We start from the raw sequence: 21,084 nt of genomic DNA, 5'->3' as shown, positions 1-21,084 counted from the left end.
CAGGTGCAATTAGGCCTCATCACTTCGGTGCTGGCACCAGGACCTTTGACTCCATACTTCTGGCTTCCTCCCTCAGCCCCTTCGGATTCCAAGTCTTCAGGGCCAGCTGAATTTCCACCCTCCTGGTCGAATCCAACAACTTGGCCATCTTTGGCTCCATCCTTTTCCTTGGTAACCTTGACCCTGACTTTCTCTGGGCCATTGAGACCTCAGAGTCATGGCATCAAAGCTGGAGTTTTTGGGTCGATGATTCCTCCTTCAGGATCTCCACTTCCACTCTGCTTCGGCTTTGGACAGCTTGGTGCTGATCTCAACATTTGATCTAGGTGCAGCTGTCTCTGGTTTAGGGCTGTCTGTGGCACGCTCGGGTTACTGAACCTGAGAGGCCAGCCTCAGCCTTTGACATAGTAGCTAGGATGTTTTTCTCTGGAGAAGGGTCATATTTCTACAGCTGCCATCCCCTCCTCTTTTTTCATCACCACCTGTGACCAGTCATCAGTCTGCTCCCAGACAGCCTACGTCAGCCAGCCTCCAGTCTGCCCCTGTGGCAGAGCTTGCCCTTCTTCCCAGATTTACTCAGAAGAGGAGGTTTGGGGAAAGAGAAAGTGTAAGAGGAAACACCTGGATTCTCTGGAGGAGCCTCTAACTGTGGATACTGACCTCAAGGAAGGAGAAGGACCCCTCTAAGTCTCCACATGATGCCTTTGTATTTATTGGAGCTGCTTCAGCAGTGCAGAGGCTGGACCACCAAAATACTGCTGCAGTAGTCACAGCCTGGCTCCAGGTGCAGGGATTTCATGTCTTTCCGTACTTGGTCAAGTGATTGCTCACCACCACCACAAGGACATCTTTGATTTCTGAAAGGGCCTCATTATTGCAACTGTTCAACAACTTGGGCTTTACAGTAAATTATCCAAAAATCAAGCCTTCAACCTGTATAAGTTTTAGAGTTCATGGGTTGTCATTGAGACAGCTTTGGCATTTTCAGCCTTTGTGCTCAGGCCCTGTCAGTGCTTGCAGCTCTGAAGCCACCAGCACATAGTTATAAAGCTTCTGGGTCATATGGCAGCATCAATAGAGTTGGGCCCTTTAGGCAGATATCACATGAGGTCTCTACAGTGGACTATGGCTGTTCATTGGTCCTTCCTTACGCATCTTTTGGATTTCCCAGTATGGTTAACGATAGTGTGTCATGAGCAGATTCAGTCATGGTTGTAGTCTCCCTTGTTAATCGAAGGGAGACCATTTGTAATCCCTTCTCGTTCAGCAATGGTCAACATGAACACCTCCCTCTGGGGGGGGGGGGGGGGGCATTTCAAAGAGAGGACGGTTCAAGGGTCTTGTCTTCTGCAGAGACCCACATTCAAATCAGTGCTGTGGAGATGATGGCAGTCCTTGCATTGCAGGCTTTTCAGGATCCCCTTCCCAGGGATGTGATTGCAATACACCAGGTAGCACACACATTGTCTTTCTGTATCAACAAACAGGAGAACATGTTCTTATCTTTGCCAGGAGGCCATTAGAGTTTGCCAGTAGACGATTTCTCCTCAGCAGTTTCTGGTGACAACACACATCCTGAGGAAGTTCAACATTCTGGCCGACAGTCTCTGCATAAGTTTTCTGTTGCTTCATCAGAGGTCCCTAAATCAGAAAGTGGCAGCTCAGATTTTTTGTCATTGGGGCATTCCATGTTGTGGTCTGTTTGCCTCCCTATCCAACACCAAGTGCAGCAGGTGTTGAGTATTGCGTCATTGTCCCCCTTCAGGTATAGTCACCCAGGGATATTCTGGTGCTTGCTTTGCCCTTGGGACCTCTCTGCATTTATCCTCCTGTGCCTTTGATACTAAAGTTTCTACAGAAAGCAGCCTGCTGCAGAGCTACAATTTTCCTCGTTGCTTGCTTTTGGCCTCGGCAGGTGTGGTTTTCCTTCCTTTGGCCTCTTCTGAAGTAAAATGTCTTCATTGTAGACAAAGTAGCTGGCCAATTGCAATACTTTCTACAACACTAGTCATGGTAAAAATCCATCTAGGTAAGTCGGGGCTCATTCTACTGGAGTAACACCCACAGCTGCAGCTTACTTTAAAAATGTGTCTGCATAAATTTACTTATGAAGGTTCTCCATGGACCTCCAGCAGCACTTTTACAAGCTGGGCTTGCAGTGTTGGTAGAGCAGGTTTTTCAACAACTAAGCTGTAGTCCATTCCAAGTCCAGACGCATCACCACCCCCCCCCCCCACCCCCCACTTTCAACTTTATATTCCTCAAGTTGTACAGTATGATCTGTAGTACTGATATTTATGAAGAACAATGTACATTAGTGTGAAAGCACTCACTAATCATAGGTGTTCAAATATCACATCATTGCTGCAATAAGAGCTGTCAGCCATCTGCATTGATTATTTCTGTTGTCTACTCTTGTATAAACAACCTTGCTTTGAGGATTTGCATTCTGGAGACCAGTCTTGTAGAAAATTAGTTTTTATATGCATCTACTTGGTTGGTAACTTGGGTCCATTTAAGGTTGTGATACTTTTTCTTGACTATAATTAGCCATTCACAGTTGTTTTCAGTCAAAGGCCGGATGGTTGTGATAGGAATAAGCCATTTGACTGTTCATTGGTTAATGGCTGCCATTTTGCAATTTGCTTCTGACATGTCATGTTTCAGATTTGGGTTGGCATATTGGTTATGGTGTTTACCTCACAAACACAATGTACAGGTTTTGATTCTCACCATTGAGGGAAATTGGCTAGGCTTAAAATAATCCTCAAGGGCAAATAACCTAGTACTTGCATATGAAACTGTTTCAGAACATTGGTGGTATTACCATCAGAGAGACCATTAAAGTAAGCACACAGTAAGAGATATGTATAATGAAATGAAAAATCAAACATTAAATGTTTGTTAAATTCTTGTTTTATGTTATTTTTAAAAAGGAGCTTTTCAGAAAGTATCAAGACCAAGAAATAAGTATCGGTGACCAGTTTACCAGTATGGAAACCATCTTAAAGATTGAGCTAGAATCTCAGAGGGAACACATTGAAGATATTAAGACAGTTCTGACATCTTCAGAAAATAACCAACTTGATACACTGCAGATGGAGAATCAAAAGCAAACTGCTCAACTACTGAGCTTACTACAGAAACTGAAGGTATTGGCATGTAAACAGAACTTGGTTAAAACTTCATTGTCTTCTGAAATGTTATTGCTTTGTTTTGTTCAATGTAATGTCAGGACTGTTTATCGAAACACTAATGATGGCAGTCTTCCACGGTTTATTGTAATATCCTTGCAAGCTATGATTGTACTTGACATGAACAGAAGGATTTCCGAGGCTTGACACTCGAGATTCTGCCATAATTTGTGTAACAGATGAACATTTTTTTTTTATTAGAAGTTCAAACTCTGCAGATATATCATAGAGACACAAACCGGAAAGTTTGAATTGTGGAGTAATCTTTACTATATTTGTTTCAGGTAACAAGCAGTATGGTATGTGCTGGGTTAATGAGTTGGTTGATATGTTCCAGCTTTGTTTGTTGGCAAAGTGTGTTCACAGCTATAAAATAAAAAGTTGGAGCGCCTGCTAATAAACAGGTGCTTGTTTTTAACATTAGAAAATGGTGCACAAATATGACCAGGTGGTGCAAGAGGTCATCTTCAGCTTTGTGTTCTGACAAATTTGTTAGCTGTGTTATGTAGACTCAAATCACTACGGTCTCCAATTTGCATGTCTTTGTCATTGTCATGTAACACCTAGTTAAAGAATATAGCCTAGCACCAAGACAATGTTAGGGATTGCCTTTCCTTTTCTTTATATTGTAATGTTTTGTTCTAGCATTGGGTAATGTCTTTAGTGGGTCATCCTCTAACCAATCAAAATCTACCATTTGAAGATCGATACCTGTGCAGTGACTGAGACCTGGTTCAAGGCTCCAGAGAGCACCCCTGCACTACCAGGCTATAACTCATACCACACTTTTCGGCCATGTAACCTGGACTGAAACACCAAAGGCGGAGGTGTGTCTATATTCATTAAAGATATCCACACCTCCAGGCTAGTTGCTCAGCATAATGCATCCAAGGTTATCCAAGTGCAACTAACTCTGGGCAAAACTGCAATCCAAATTGTAGTTTGCTACAGATCCCCCACCATGCCCCAGGATTCCCACTCCTCTTTTCTTGATGTACTGGAAAATATTAGGGTTCAACCAAACACCCTTATAATGGGCGACTTCAACTACCCCACCATTAACTGGGAAAACTACTCGTGTGCCAACTCCTTAGCACAATGCTTTCTGGAATTCATAAACTCCAATGCCCTGGATCAACTTATCCACACCCCCACCAGGGGCAACAATATCCTAGACCTAGTCATTACCAACATGAGTGACTCGTGTTCCACACCTGAAGTCAACTCCTCGTTGGTCAGATCCGACATTAAGCTAATCACCCTTGATATCCACATCCCGCCCCCACCCCCCATTAAGGAAACCACGGTAAAAAATTTCTCCAAAGCCAACTTCATGCTTCTTAAGACAGAAGTGGTGAACTTCATGACACCCATGCAGATGGACAATACAGTTGCAACTGCTGAATCCTACACAAATGCACTCTATAACCACTTACACAAGTGCATGGATCGTGCTATCCCAAAAAGAACCAAGACACTATCCTTGAAAAAAAGAAAGCCAATCTGGTGGTCCCCTGCCATAAACAAACTGTACAACAGAAGGAAGAAGCTGTTGTAAAAGAGAGTAAAATCCCATGAGTGGAGGAGCTCCCTGGTCAGCCTCGGTAAGAAGCTGAGATCCCTTATAAGATCCTCCAAAGCTAGCTACGAAAACAAAATTGCCACTAATTCTAAGGACAGCCACAAAGCATTCTATAGCTATGTCAAGAATCTCGATGGCAACACCCAGATCTGCTCTGAGTTACAGCACAAAGGCACGGAAATTACAGAACCAACTGATATTGCCAACATCCTGGCGGATGGGTTCAGTGCTAACTTTACCCCCCACCCCCTAAATGGCCCATATCTATACAGGAAGAATGCAGAGTCCCTGTAATCACGACTACGCAGGTAAAAGCTGCACTCTCTAAAGCCAAAAACACAGCATCCATGGGACCGGACAACATCCCAGGCTGCGTTTTACACGAACTTCAGAACGAACTGGCTCCCCACTTAAGCACCATGTTCAATAATAGCCTCACATCAGGCTTTGTGCCCACTGAATGGCACACAGCAACAGTTATCCCACTCCACAAAGAGGGAGCCACTACTGATCCCGGGAACTATCGAACTATTAGCCTAGCCTAATGAGCCTGGTCTGCAAGGCCATGGAATGTATCATCATGGAACTCCTAAACAAAGACATTGGTAACCTCCAAACTCTGGATCCCACCCAGTTCGGGTTTGTGAAAGGCAGATCATGCCTCCTGAACCTGATCGACTTCTTTGAGGCAGTCACCAAAGCCGTAGATGAGGGTAAGGTGGTTCACACAGCCTATCTTGACCTCGCCAAGGCTTTCGACACCACCCCCCATTCTGGAATTTGAGCTAAACTCACTAAACTAGGTATAAATCCCCATGTCACAAGATGGGTTGCCAACTGGCTCACTGATAGAACCCAAACTGTAAAAAGTTGCAGACTCCAAATCTGACCTCAAAGCAGTGACAAGTGGAGTACCACAGGGTTCCGTCTGGGACCTCTCCTGTTTGGTATCTACTTCTCTGAAGTACAGGCTAACACAGAAGGCCTCTGGCTAACGAAGTTTGCAGGTGACTGCAAACTAGGAGCCATAGTCAAGTCCCAAAATGATGTGGACATCCTACAGAAGGGCCTCGCTGAGGCAGATGCCTGGTGGTCAGAGCCATGGCCTCAAGCTCAATGCCAAAAAGTGCAGTGTCACCCCTTTGATAAAAACTCTGTACCCATGAGCTACCACATAGGCAGCAATCTACTTAACACCAAATATGTGATAAGACCTTGGGACCCAGGTGGACAGTAGTCTCTCCTTTGATAGTCACTTCGCCACAGTAGTCAGGAAGCCCTTCTGCGTGGCACACCATCATAAAAAGGTTCTCCTCTAGGAAAAAAGAGGTTATTGTTCCCCTCTACTCAACACTCCTTAGACCCCTTATAGAGTACAATGCCCCTTTTGTAATGTACCTCACAAGACATCTGCAGCAGCTGGAAAGGCCACAGAAGTACCTCACAAAGAGGATTACTGATCTCAAACAAATGCCCTACACTGACTGCCTCAAAAAACTCCAGCTTTACTCCATAGCATATCGCCTACTCTGAGGTGATCTCTGTCTAACATATAAAGCTAAGTCAAACCCAGAGCTGCTGGACATGCTACACCTAAAGAAATCCCAATCCTTCCGAGCTACACGCTGTAGGGACCTAAACCTTGTCACCACAATAAACAGGACATGCTGGAGGGATAGATTCCTGTCCCAGAGACTCCCATACTCTGGAACAGGCTACCCATCTATGTCAAGCAAAGTTCTTCATTAGCACTCAAGAAAAATCTTGATGAGTGGATGGGAAATAGGAAATACACCCCGGGGATCACTTCTGTGTCTCTGCTAGACAGTGGCACAGGAAAATAACTTTCTTGGGTGGCGTAAGCCAGGGAACCTTGTTGGCTAGGCTTACGTAGGCCCTTGGGCCGATAGCCTAGTACCTACCTATGAGCCTATTTCTTTTCCCTTGAAGCTCTGTGCATGGGAGTACTTGTGTTGAATGCTAGTGCACTCCAGGATGTCATACAGGCTATAAGAATGCACTTAGTCCTTGAACCCAGTTGTTTCCTTCTGCATGTCACAGATCTTGATCCTGACACATCAATAAAAAGTTCCTGTGTTTGATGCCTAAAAGCAATTAACTGCTGATGTCCTTTTCATTCATTCCTCATCTGATGGGTTTGGATCCTAGACTCTGCCACATCTAACAGATCATCGGATCCAAAAGCTCTTGAGCGCTTCCCTTTATCCATAATGCCCTGCCGATTCAACAGACTGATCATATTTGTTGCCATCAGCTTCAGTCGTGGATCCCACTGTCCGAGTGAACGGAAGTTTTTATAGCTTGTTTGTTGTCAGTTAACTTTTAGTTTTAAAGTCTATGTTCTCTTATACTCCTACCTCCCACCTATAATCTTTTGAGCTAATTTCAGCTGATTTCTTCTTCCTTTGTAGCTACAATTTTCGGTATTCTCTTAAGGTACTATTGTTGTTGATACTCTTGCTTTGTTACTGGTTTGAGTATTTCTTTCTACCATTGTTAATACTTTTCCTCTTTTTTCTTTCTTGCTTTTCTGAAAGAGGAAAAAAAAACTTTTCTATCTTTAGAGTTTGTGTTTTTTCTTCTAGCTATTGTATTGTGGCTTGTGGTATATCATGGTTGACAAGCCTATGGGGTTTAAAAAATGCATTCCCTGTGGGCATAAGCTTCCCAACTCATGTCTACAGAGAATGCGTGTACTGCTTAACCCTGCTCATTTAGAAGTGGATTGTTCAATCTGCTCTGGCTTTAATTCCAGAGCGTTAACTGATTGGAGGAACAAGTTAATTTTAAGAGGCCTTCTTTCTCCACTTTTCAAGTTGCTGGGGCTCAAACCCCTAACAAAAAGTCTGACAAGCATAAGTTGGAGTCAATTTCCAATGAAAGAGAGTCCCATAAAGTCTCTTAATAACCATTCTTTCACATACTCTTTCAATAGAGCCCCCTTCAAAAGTGAGTAAGAAGTCCGGATCCAGTTTCGTTGCAACTCCCTTCTCCTTTTCTGGAGGGATGTCCACTAAGATACTCCTGACCTTCATCCAACCACATCCTCTCTTACATCTTCTGGAAGCCTTTCAGAAGCTGATGTCGATAGGATGATGAGGAAGTTTCTCAGATCAAAAATTCAGATGAGGGTTCTCCTAGCTCTGACTCCCACCAGACCTGCGAGCTGTCCATTGTCCACTTCCCCTTTGGTATTTCCTCCTCAGATCCAGCCCACTGTTTCGGATCCGAGATCTCTGGAGGTATCTTCATCAGATCCAAAGATCTGTTCTTTGACTCCATTCATTTCCTTGAGCCAGCCAGCTCAGAGCCTTTCTGAGCCAGAAGAGACTCTGAGCTGAAGCAACAGTGCAAGGTCCGGTGGGTTGGAGTTGAGACTGAAGCTTTCGGAAACATCTCTTTCCCTCTGGGCTTCAGCGCTGGATAGCTCAGATCTGACTCCCTTCTTGGGTGGAGTGCTGGTGGGGATGTTCATCGTGCATACAGCTGCAGTCATAACAGATGGGTTTTCCTGCTGTCAGGCGGGTCCTCGGCCGGCCGAATTCCAAAGTCTAGGTCCGGCGTCGGATGTTGTCACTTCTTCCCTGACGTCAGTGCGACAGGGGTATAAAAGAACCAGCCAACACCACTTTCTTCAGTCTTTCTTGCCGCGCGGTGCCCGAAGCAGAAGCAGTTCACAAGTGCCGGTTGACCAGCTCCTGAGATTACGAATATTTCTCAACCAAAGACTTCTTGAAAGCTAAGTACCCTGTTGGGGAAACTTTTCTTGCCTCAGACCGATGTCAGACAAAGTTAATAATTGCATTTCATGTGGGAAGCAAATACCGCATAAGGATTTCCATTCCCTCTGTATTCCTTGCTTAGGCCCAGACCACGACGTCTCGGCCTGTCGTTTTTGTGCTACATTCAACAGACGCACTATTAAGCGTCGGGCGGAGTTCGCCCAACACTATTTTGGCAAAAAGTTTAATTACAACATGTCATCGGATACTCCGACTCCAGTTTTGAGTAAACGAAACAAAGATAAGGACCGACATACAAGGTCCGCGACTTCTACCGACACCACGCTAAAGCCGACTACAGGTGATCCGGTTCTCAGCGAGGCACCTACGCAGCCCCTGACTACCGATGACACTTTATTAGCGGTGTCTGGCCCACACCCCGACTACAGATACCGAAGCCACTCTTGGCGGGGAAACTCAGAGTTCAGACAGGCCTGCCACCTCTCAAGGTGTCTTCAGGCCGCCTTCTTTTTCTATTAAGGCTTACACTAAATCTAAAGCAGCCATGCATTCTAAAAGACAAGCTCCACAGGGCCCCTCTCAAGGCCCCATGCCTAAAAAGCAGATGCTCAAAATGGCTGAGGATTTGATTACTCTTATCAGGGGTTCTCAACCCCCCTCGGACAAAAGGCCCAGAGTGGAGGAAGAATACCCTTCCTCGGACAAGGCCTCCATTACTTCAGAACATTCTGAGGACCAGGAACATTCTTACTCCTCTTTCGAAGATTCTGATGCAGAGGAGTCCATTCCCTCTGTCCGTCCCCCCCCTGAGGATTACTCTTTTGGGGAAACCTTGCATACCTTGAGGGAACACTTCCACTGGGAAGGCCAAGAGTACTCAGACTCCAAGAAAAGGCTCAGGGATTTCCTCTTGCTCCCTCAGCACAGGCCTCTGGCTATACCTCCTGTCTTAGACATACTAGATGATGTGTATTCAGAGGCCAGCCTTAACCCAGATTCTTTACCTCCAGCTCCAGTCAAGCCTGACAGGTATTACCGGGTTCCTGATTCACACCAATTCCTATACAAAAGCCATGCGGCTGACCCAGAAACTATTTCACAGGGTCCCAAGGGAATTAAGGCCTCCACTGCCAAAAATCCATTACCTTCAGAGAGAGATTCCAGAGCTTTAGAAAGGTGGGGGAAAAAGGTATACACCTCGGCCACCTTAACCATGAGGGCATTAAACTGTCAGTTCCATATGTTAAAGTAACAACAGTTTTTGTTATCTCATTTGAAAAGCAAAATGTCACAACCTGAACAACCAGACTTGAAGGAGTTGCAGGATTTGTTGCATAGTGCAGAGCAAGTGGGCAAACATACCTTGCAATGTGGTTTTGATGCTTTAGAGACCTCATGTAGGGCTGCTGTTACAGGATCAGTCCTACGTAGACATACTTGGCTCAAAGAGCAAACCTTACCAGATCATGTCAAAGCTAAATTACTAGATGCACCTCTTCAAAAAGATGTATTGTTTGGTGTTAAAGCTGAGGAGGTATTAAAGAAAATGGAGGAAAAGGCAAAATCAATGCAAACAGTGAAAGATTTCCTACAGGTACAACCCCCCCCCCCCCCCCCACGCTTCAGTAGAAATTGGCCTTCAAAAAATTGGTCCTTTCCAGCCACGGACAGACCTCAAAGAGGTAGATACAGGCGCCCGAGGGGTATAGGGCAATCTCAAGGATCATTTAGAGGCAGACAATGGCAAACACCTACACCAAGAGGGGGTGAGGATAGTTCACAGCCATTCAGAAAGCAGACCCAATGATTTTCCCCTTTGCATGCTAAGCAAGGCTCAAATGCCAGCACCTTTAGGTGGAAAACTGGCATCATTTTCGAAAAATTGGCATATTGTCACAAAAGACAAATGGATCCTGGACATTATAGACAGAGGCTACAGATTCCACTTTCGCACCCTTCCAAAAATGAGAGGCATGCCAAACCTGCCACACAATCAAAGGGCAGAGGCACAAAAAACAAATTTCAGATGTCATGGACATGAAAGCTATTCAAAAGGTACCTGCACAAGAACAGGGTCAAGGTTTTTATTCCAGACTATTCCTGGTACCAAGGAAGGGCAAAGATTGGAGACCTATTTTAGACCTATCCATCCTAAACACATATTTACTTGTACCAAAGTTCAAGATGCTCACATTACAGCAGCTTCTTCCCATGCTGGGCAAGGAGTCTTGGCTGGTAACATTGGACCTCAAGGAGGCATACCTGCTTGTCCCAATCAGACAAGATTGCAGAAGATACCTCAGATTTCTTGCAGGTTCATCCCATTATCAATTCTCTGCATTGCCCTTTGGCTTATCTACTGCATCCAGAGTGTTCACGAAATGCCTGGCATCAGTAATTGCCTTCTGCAGACTTCAAGGGATACAAATATACCCATATTTGGACGATTGCCTGATCCAAGCGGACAACAAACAGACTCTTCTGAAACACCTGGCGTTTGTAATAATGTTGTTGAAATCTCTGCGATACACAGTCAACAAAAAGAAGTCGAGACTAATACCCTCTCAAACAATAATTTTCCTGGGTGCCAGCTTGGATACAAACACCCAGATGGCCTACCTCACGCCAGAGAAACAAGGGCAATTAACTCAATACTTTAGAAAACTGGCAACCTTCACCAGGCTGACTGCAAGGAAAATCCTGCAGGCTCTGGGATTCATGGCATCTTGCATCATGCTAATCCAATGTGCAAAGCTGCATATGAGGAAACTTCAATGGTACCTATAAAAACTTATGGTCTCAACACAGCCACAGTTTGGAAACAATCATACCACTTATTCCATGTCTTCAAAAGGAATTTCTGTGGTGGGCTCAAGCATGCCAAAGAAACATAGGTCTCCCATTCTGCAAGCCTCAAGCAAATCAAGTCATCACAACAGACGCCTCGGACTACGCCTAGGGGGCACACATGACAGATCTGTGTGCATTCAGGGCAAATGGTCACAAAAAGAAAAGCACCTGCACATCAGTCAAAAGGAAATGCTAGCAGTAATAAATGTTGTTATGGCTTTCAAAGACCTACTGCATCCAGGCCAGCTATTGATAAGGACAGACAACACCACAGTGATGTGGTACATAAACAAACAGGGAGGAACCCATTCATACCCCCTATGCAGGCCAGCCATGTCTCTTTGGAACATGGCTGTGGAATTACAAATCCAACTTCAAGCACAGTTCCTGCCAGGCAAGGAAAACATGCTGGCAGACAACCTGAGTAGAAATATGACAGATCCACACGAATGGAAGTTGCATTCTCAAGTTTTTACAATGATAATTCAGGCATGGGGAAGGCCAGACATAGATCTCTTTGCCACCCACAGAAATTACCAATTGACAAAATTCTGCTCAAGGACCTTTCATCCACAGGCCTGGAAAGTGGACACACTCTCTTTCAGTTGAACAACAATGACGGTTTATGCCTTTCCACCTCTTCCACTGCTGCCCAAAGTTCTATTAAAAGCCAGAGCAGACAGACCAAAGATGATTCTCATTGCTCCAGACTGGCCAAGACAACACTGGTACCCACTCCTGAGGAGCCTGACGCATTCCCCACCATGGATCCTGCCTCTAATGCCTCTTCTACTGACTCAGCACAACTTAAAAACTCTTCACAGTCAGCTGAAAACAATCTAGCCGCATGGAGGATTCCTTAAATTCACAGCAGACCCTACTCTCCAAGGAGGTGCAGGATGTCAATTTGGAGGCCAGAATGCCTTCTACTAGAAAAGCCTACTCCGCATAATGGAAACGGATTTGTGCCTGGAATCAGAAAAAGGGTCAGAATCCTGGAATACTGAATTTACCTCAAATATTACAGTACCTAGCCGAGCTGCTAAGCAGTGGACTTTCATTCTCCATCAAAATCCATGCCTCAGCCATTTCTGCAGAGTACAACACGGATCCTCCTTTATTCTCTCACCCTCTCTTAAGACAGTTCCTCAGAGGGGCTAAGAATATAAAACCCCCAAGGAAGCAACCAGTACCTGCTTGGAACCTCAGTTTCATTCTAGAAAAACTAACCCTGCCTCCTTTTGAGCCAGCTGCTTCAACAGATCTGCAATATTTGTCATGGAAAACAGCCTTCCTTCTAGCTGTCACCTCAGCACGCAGGGTTTCGGAACTACAAGCCCTCATGGCTGTACAGCCTTTCATCATTTTCCATCAGGACAGAGTTTCCTTACGAACCAATCCTTCATTTATGCCAAAGGTAGTATCCAGGGTAGCCTTGAATTAGGCTATCCACTTACCTACGTTTTACCCTAATCCACAAAACAAAGGGGAGAGACTACTACATTCCTTGGACATTCACAGACCGCTCCGTTATTATCTGGACAGGACAAAGCCTTTCAGAAAATCAGAGCAACTCTTTGTGTCCTATGCTACAGGTGCTCAAGGGAAGCCTATTTCCAAACAGACAATCTCAAAATGGATAGCCCACTGCATACGCTTTTGTTACTCTTTTCATGGTAAAACTGTACCTACAGGCATCAGATCTCACTCCACAAGGGCCACAGCTATCTCCGCAGCTTTCCTCAGGGGGGTTCCTACCAAAGATATTTTGGAAGCAGCCACTTGGAGTTCTGTACATACTTTCTCCAAGCACTGTCACCTACCATTATACTCCAAAACTAGAGCAGGCTTTGCCACTGCAGTCTTGCAGGGCATCCTGGCTCCTCCTAGTTCCACTTAGTGCCTACCACCCCTTTATTAGCTTTGGGATTCTACCCATCTGTTATGACTGCAGCTGTATGCACGATGAACATAGTACAGTTTTGTACCTACCATAAATGTAGATGTTCGAGTGCTAATACAGCTGCAGTCCAGGTTTCCCTCCTTCCCCTCTTGGGACAGGCCTAATGGCTAACACCTCCTCATACAAACTCATTGGGGTATTCTTTTATGGTGTATTTGCTTGCAACTACTGTTTTTTTGATTATATTGCATTTGCATTATTACATAAATTTATATTTTGCCTTCCTTCTGGGGGCACCTGACATCTGGGGCAAGAAAAACTGAAGAAAATGGCGTTGGCTGGTTCTTTTATACCCCTGTCGCACTGACGTCAGGGAAGAAGCAACATCCGATGCCGGACCTAGACTTTGGAATTCGGCCGACCGAGGACCCGCCTGACGACAGGAAAACCCATCTGTTATGACTGCAGCTGTATTAGCACTCGAACATCTACATTTATGGTAGGTACAAAACTGTACTTTTTCGGATCCAGTGGTTCGAGAAATCCTGGCTCCTGTTATGTTGACTTGTGTCCCCTAGGTGCTCTGGCTCTGAGGTTGTGGTGAAGCCCCCCCCCCCCCCCCTCCAAATCACCATCTGGAGACATCTTGGAACTCCTGAAACAAGGTGGTTGGTCCTCTGACCCTCCCCCTCCCAGGAGGAATTGGGGTTCCTGGAGGTTTTTGGAGCTGGCCCGTCTATTACTTAGGTGACCCCCCCCCCCCCCCAATGTGCTCATAGATATTATTTCTCGATGGGTGTTGAAGATGCCAGGCCCTGTAGAGTCAGTACCGGAAAGACCAGACAAGATTTTAGCTACCCTTAAAGACCAAGTTTACTGAAGCAAGGGAGTGTTACTTGATGCCGTGGTTGTGGCTGCAGCCACTAAGAAGGAACTGGCAGAAGAGAGTTTCTCTCTCCATTCACCTAACAGAGTCCAGGGCTTTGGACAGATTTGCAAAACGTGTGTAGGTACATGTTTGATTTGGGTGTCCATTATTCTTTAGAGCCCATCTTTCACCTGTTTTATGTCTTATGACCTTGCAGAGTGGTGGACTGTGGTTCAGCACTGTTTGATCAGTCAGTTCCTTAAAAGGGTGTGACTTCTGTCATTTTTGCAGAGCCCCTCACCCTACATGGGACATTAATTTTTTTGATTGGCGTTCTTGCTGTCCACTATCCGAGCTTGATGATCTTACTATAAAGTTCATTGCTTTTAAAAGGCTAGCTTTGGTGAACAATGTTCATTGTGTTTCACTGTTGCAGTCATTACACTTGGGTTATCCTGCTGGCAGGCTACCTGCAGTCAGCCTGAATTCCAAAGTCTAGGTCCGGCGTCGGTTGCTGTCACCTCTTCCCTGACCTCAGTGCGCCAGGGGTATAAAAGATGCAGCAGACGCCATTTTCTTCAGTCTTTCTTGCCGCGCGGTGCCCGAAGCAAAAGCAGTTTGCAAGTGCCGGTCGGCCGACTCCTGAGATTTTCAAAATCGAATTTCAGATCCGAAGTTTTCATTAAAGCTAAGTACCCCGTTGGGGAAACTTTTTTCTTGCTCCAGTCCGATGTCAGAAAAAGTTAACAATTGTATTTCTTGTGGGAAGCAAACACCTGAGAAGGATTTTCATTCTTACTGTATTCCTTGCCTAGGCCCTGATCACAACGTTGCTAGCTGTCGGTTTTGTGCTAGATTTAACCAACGCACTATTAAGTGTCAGTACGATTTTGCCTTTCATTACTTTGGCCGAAGATTCAGTTATATAATGCCGTCAGAACAGCCAACGACTGGAATTTATAAGAAGCGCAAGGAAAAAGAAAAGGACAGGCATCCGAGGTCCAAAACAGACGACGAGGCTTCCACTAAGCCAGTCGCCAGTTCGCCAGTTCTCAGTGAGGCGCTTTCGCAGCCCCTGGAGCCCACTACCTCAGAGCCACAGGCCGCTGAAGACTCCCACGTGGAGCCAGCTAGTCCTCTGGATACTCAAGGTATTGGACACTCGGAAACTTTTCCCTCAGATGGGTCCGGAGCCGCTGAGCAGGCATCTGTTTCTGAGGGTGTTTTCAGACCTACACAGTTACATGTAAAGCCTATTTCTGCTTCCAAAGCAAAGACTAAAGCAGTTCTGAAGACAAAGAAGCAAGTACAGCATTCTCCTGGACAGACTACCATGTCTAAAAAACAGATGCTCAAAATGGCCAAAGACCTAATCACCTTCATCAGGGGTTTCCATCCCCCTCCTGACAAGAGGCCTAGGCAAGAGACAGAATATGAATCTCCAGATCAGGTTTCCATTTCTTCTGACTCCTCTCCTGAACAGGAATACTATCTTCCTCCTTATGAGGATTCTGATGCTGAAGACTCTATCCCTTCAGCCTCACCACCTGAGGATTATTCTTTTGGGGAAACCCTGCATACCATGAGGGAGCACTTCCACTGGGAGAACCAAGACTAATCAGAATCTAAGAAAAGGCGTAGATATTTTCTTTTACTACCTCAGCACAGGCCTTTGGCTATTCCTCCTGTGTTAGACATTGTAGAAGATGTATTATTCAGAGTCTGGACTTTCTCCTGACTCTTTACCTCCTGCCCCAGTTAACCCAGACAGATACTACAGGGTCCCAGATTCACATAAATTTCATTATAAAAACCCTGCTGCTGACCCAGAAACTATTTCTCAGGGTCCCAAAGGGGTCAAGGCTTCTACTGCAAAAAACCCTATCCCCTCTGATAGAGATTCAATGGCACTAGACAGATGGGGAAAAAAGGTTTACACTTACTGCTACTTTGGCTGTGAGGGCTTTAACTTGTCAATTTCATATGCTTAAATGTCAGTAATACTTAATGTCACTGCTAAAACAAAAAATGTTGTCAAATTCTGATTGTGCAGAAAATAAGGAAATGCAGGATTTATTACATGCATCTGAACAAATGGAAAAGCATACATTGCAATGTAGTTTTGATTCTCTGGACGCCTCTTGCAGGGCTGAAGTTATGGGTTCTGTCATTAGGAGGCATGCTTGGTTAAAGGAACAGAATCTGCCTGATCATGTTAAAGCAAAATTATTAGATGCTCCATTACAGCATGATACCTTATTTGGTGTTAAAGCAGAGGAGGTGTTGAAGAAAATGGAGGACAAAGCAAAATCTATGCAAACAGTAAAGGATTTCTTACAGGTATAGCCACCCAGATTTAGCAGGAACTGGCCTACTAAGAATTGGTCCTTTCCAGTGTCAGGCCACAAAGAGTCAGATACAGACACCCCAGAGGCAGATCCCAGCACCAGGGCTCATACAGGCCTAAACAGTGGGGTGCTTCTACCTCCAAAAGCGGCGAAGACAAATCACAGCCTTACAGGAAACAGTCCCAATGACTTTCCCCTGCCAGCACCAAGCACTTATCTTTTGGCAGCCCCCTTAGGGGGAAAACTAGCACTTTTCTCAAAATCGGCACATGATCACCCAGGACAAATGGGTCTTGAATATAGTGTCCCAGGGCTACAGGTTCCTCTTTCACACCCTGCCAAGGGCAAAAGGTATGCCAGACATGCCACACAATCAATGGCAGAGGCACAAAACCAAGATGTCCTTCAAGGATGCATCTGCAGTCATAACATATGGGTTGTCCTGCCTCAGGCAGCCCTTCGGTCGGCCGGATTCCAAAGTCTGGGTCTGGCCTCGGCTGATGTCGCACTTTCCCCGACATCAGAGCTTCTGGGGTATAAAGGCATCAGCCAACGCCATTTTCCCCAGTCTTTCTTGCCGAGCGGTGCCTGAAGCAGAAGCTGTTCGCAAGTGCCGGTCGGTCAGATCCAGAGATTTCAGCTACCGAAGACTTCTAAAAAAGCTAAGTACCCCGTTGGGGACTCTCTCTTGCCTCCGCGGATGTCAGACGAAGTAAATAATTGTTTAACTTGTGGGAAACAAATACCTCATAAGGATTTCCATTCTTACTGCCTTCCTTGCTTAGGCCCAGACCGCGACGTATCAGCTTGATGTCCTTCAAGGATGCATCTGCAGTCCTAACAAATGGGTTGTCCTGCCTCAGGCAGCCCTTCGGTCGGCCGGATCCCAAAGTCTGGGTCTGGCCTCGGCTGATGTCGCACTTCTCCCGTCGTCACTGCTGCTGTCGATTGGGTATAAAGGCATCAGCCGACGCCATTTTCCCCAGTCTTTCTTGCCGCGCGGTGCCCGAAGCAGAAGCTGTTCGCAAGTGCCGGTCGGTCAGATCCAGCGTTTTCTACTACCGAAGACTTCTAAAAAGCTAAGTACCCCGTTGGGGACTCTTTCTTGCCTCAGTCGATGTCAGAAAAAGTAAATAATTGTTTAACTTGTGGGAAACAAATACCTCATAAGGATTTCCACTCTTACTGCCTACCTTGCTTAGGCCCAGACCATGACGTAGCAGCTTGTCTAGCCTGTGCTTCCTTCAACCGACGAACACTTAGACGTTGGTCGGAGTTTGCGGAGGAATTTTTTGGTCCCGCTTTTGCTTACATAATGCAGTCGGAGACTCCGACTGCACAATTAGCTAAAAAGCGTAAGGAAAAGGACCGACACGGTCCGCGGTTTCGGTCGAAACCGCGGTTAAGCCAACCGCGAGTGTCTCTGTTTCGGCTGAAACAGAGTCCACGGTTCTTCCTTCGGCCGAAAGCGCTCCTCCTGCAGCCGAGGCCTCACTCAGCATGGCTGAATCTGCTACTGAAATTTCTCCTGCTGCAGCAGGCACCCAGGATTTATCAGATACTATTCCTTTAGTCATATCTACTCCTGCACGTGGAGCTGCTAGGCCCCCTGCATCCATGTCTATCAAGGCTTTCTCTAGGGCTAAAGCAGCTAAATCTTCTAAGGCCTTGCCTTCTAAAACCCCCTCACACAGGCCTAGCTCTAGTTCCCAAATGCTTAGCCTGGCAGAGGATCTCATTTCTTTGATCAGGGGATCCCAACCTCACCCTGACAGGGCCTCTCATCCCCCTCCAGAGAAGAGGCCTAGAGCAGAGCCCCCTGAACCAGTTTCTACAGATTATTTATCCATACCTGGACGACTGCCTGATACAAGCTGACAACAAGATCAAGTTAACAAAAGATTTGGAAAAGGTTATTCACCTCCTGCAGGCCTTGGGATACACAGTCAACATAAAAAAGTCAAGGCTGATACCATCCCAAAGGATTACATTCTTGGGTGCAGAACTGGACACACCAAATCAAATGGCATTTCTCACAGCAGAAAAGCAAAAGCAACTTCCACTCTATTTCAAGGCATTAGCAACGCAGAACCAGCTTACAGCAAGAAAAATCCTGCAAGCCCTGGGTTACATGGCATCCTGCATAATATTGATCCCACATGCCAGACTACATATGAGGAAGTTGCAATGGTACCTACGGAATTTATGGTCTCAGCACAAGCACAGCCTAGAATCCCAAATTCCAATAATTCCATGCCTGAAGCAAGAATTCTTGTGGTGGGCTCAGGCCTGTCAGTTGAACAAAGGACTGCCCTTCCACACCCCTCACCCAAGTCAGACTATCACCACGGACGCCTCAGACCTCGGTTGGGGGGCACACATGGCGGACAAGTGCATACAAGGCCTATGGACACAAGACCAGCTGAACCTACACATAAATCAAAAAGAGATGCTGGCAGTGAAACAGGCAATTCAGACTTTCAGACCATTCCTTCAACAGGGTCATTTGCTGATAAGGACGGACAACACCACAGTTATGTGGTATATCAACAAGCAGGGAGGCACACATTCATATCCTCTATGCCGGATGGCAATGGACCTGTGGAATGTGGCCCTGAACCTCAACATTCAGCTCCAGGCCTTGAACCAGCAGCAACAGCAGAATTACAGTTCCTATCTTGGAAAACTACTTTCCTGCTTGCAATCACCTCAGCAAGGAGGGTTTCTGAATTACAGGCATTAATGGCAATACAGCCCTTCCTTATCTTCCATCAGGATAGAGTGTCCTTGAGAACTAACCCTACTTTTATGCCAAAGGTGGTCTCCAGGGTATCATTGAACCAAGCTATCCACCTACCAACATTCTTCCCCAACCCACAGAACAGGGGGGAAAGACTACTGCACACCTTGGATGTACACAGGCAATTGCGCTACTACCTGGACAGAACCAAGAGCAATAGAAAGACTGACCAGCTTCTGGTAGCATATGCAGCAGGAATGGAAGGAAAAGCAATTTCAAAACAGACTATCTCAAAATGGATAGGAAATTGCATTAGATTTTGTTACTCCTTTCATGGGAAGGCAACTCCAGAAAACATCAGTCCTCACTCCACAAGGGCTACAGCCACTACTACAGCTTTCTTACGAGGAGTGGCTACCAAAGACATTTTAGAGGCTGCTACTTGGAGCTCCGTGCATACATTTGCCAAGCATTATAATCTGCCTTTATACTCCAGATCCCGAGCAGGTTTTGCCACTGCTGTTTTGCAAGGGATCTTAACTACACCATAATCTCCTTAGTGCCTCCTCCCCCAGTCTGGCTATGGTATGCTACCCATTTGTTAGGACTGCAGATGCATCCTTGAAGGACATAGTACAGTTTTGTACCTACCATAAATGTAGATGTCCGAGAGGAATGCATTTGCAGTCAGGATTACCCACCCTCCTTCCCCTCTGTGGTACTCCTAGGGTATTTGCCCATCTTGTAGCTAGCTGGGGGAATCTATTATGGTGTATTTGTTTGTATATATGTATATACATGTTTATTTGTTGTTTGCTCTCTACTATTTGGAATCATTTGCATTTATCCAAATTTAGCCTTCCTAGAGGGCACCTGGCATCTGGGACAAGAAACGCTGAGGAAAATGGCGTCGGCTGATGCCTTTATACCCAATCGACAGCAGCAGTGACGTCGGGAGAAGTGCGACATCAGCCGAGGCCAGACCCAGACTTTGGAATCCGGCCGACCGAAGGGCTGCCTGAGGCAGGACAACCCATTTGTTAGGACTGCAGATGCATTCCTCTCGGACATCTACATTTATGGTAGGTACAAAACTGTACTTTTAGCCTGTGCCTCCTTCAACCAACGGACTCTTAGACGTCGGTCGGAGTTTGTAGAAGAGTTTTTTGGAATCGCTTTTGCTTATAAAATGCCGTCGGAGACTCCGACTTCGCATATGGTCAAAAAACGCAAGGAAAAGGACCGACACTCGCGGCCCGCGGTTTCGGCTGAAACCACGGCTAGGTCTACCGCGAGTGTCTCGGTTTCGGCTGAAACAGAGTCCACGGTTATTACTACTACCGAAACCATACCTCCGATCACCGAGGCCAGAGAGGCCCCGGCTGAGTCGGCTTCAGAACTCCCTACCGAAGCTAGTGCTCAAGAATTGTCCGACACCATACCTTTGGACATTTCTACCCCTGCACGTGGGGCAGCTAGGCCCCCAGCTTCTGTGTCTATTAAGGCCTTCTCCAGGGCTAAAGCTGCCAAACTTTCAAAAACTTTGCCTGCCAAATCTACTTCCCAGAGGCCTTCCTCTAGTTCTCAGATTCTCAGTCTTGCTGAGGACCTTATATCCTTAATTAGGGGTTCCCAACCTCACCCAGACAGGGCCTCCCAACCTCCTCCAGACAAAAGGCCCAGGACTGATCCTCTGAACCTCTCTCCTCAGATTACTCCACGGATGGATCTGATTTGTCAGACCATCAGGAAGGGCCTACTAAGCCTTATGAGGATTCAGATGCAGAAGATTCTATTCCTTGCCTCCCCACCTAAAGAATTTTCCTTTGGGGAGA

General features: G+C 45.9%; 1 protein-coding gene across 1 annotated transcript in view; it reads left to right on the top strand.

Moving 5' to 3' along the window:
* CENPE (centromere protein E) overlaps window positions 1–21,084 on the top strand; it is a 3,008,010-nt gene that overhangs the window by 2,321,160 nt on the left and 665,766 nt on the right. Inside the window, exon 43 of the mRNA XM_044063442.1 lies at window positions 2,937–3,152. Coding sequence (XP_043919377.1) covers window positions 2,937–3,152 — 216 coding nt within the window. The remainder of the gene's footprint in view (window positions 1–2,936; window positions 3,153–21,084) is intronic.

This window comes from Protopterus annectens, chromosome 2.part1, assembly GCF_019279795.1.
Source record: "Protopterus annectens isolate FY-2018-M chromosome 2.part1, PAN1.0, whole genome shotgun sequence".
Classification (NCBI taxonomy): domain Eukaryota; kingdom Metazoa; phylum Chordata; order Ceratodontiformes; family Protopteridae; genus Protopterus; species Protopterus annectens.
This window is presented reverse-complemented; position numbering and strand designations above follow the sequence as displayed.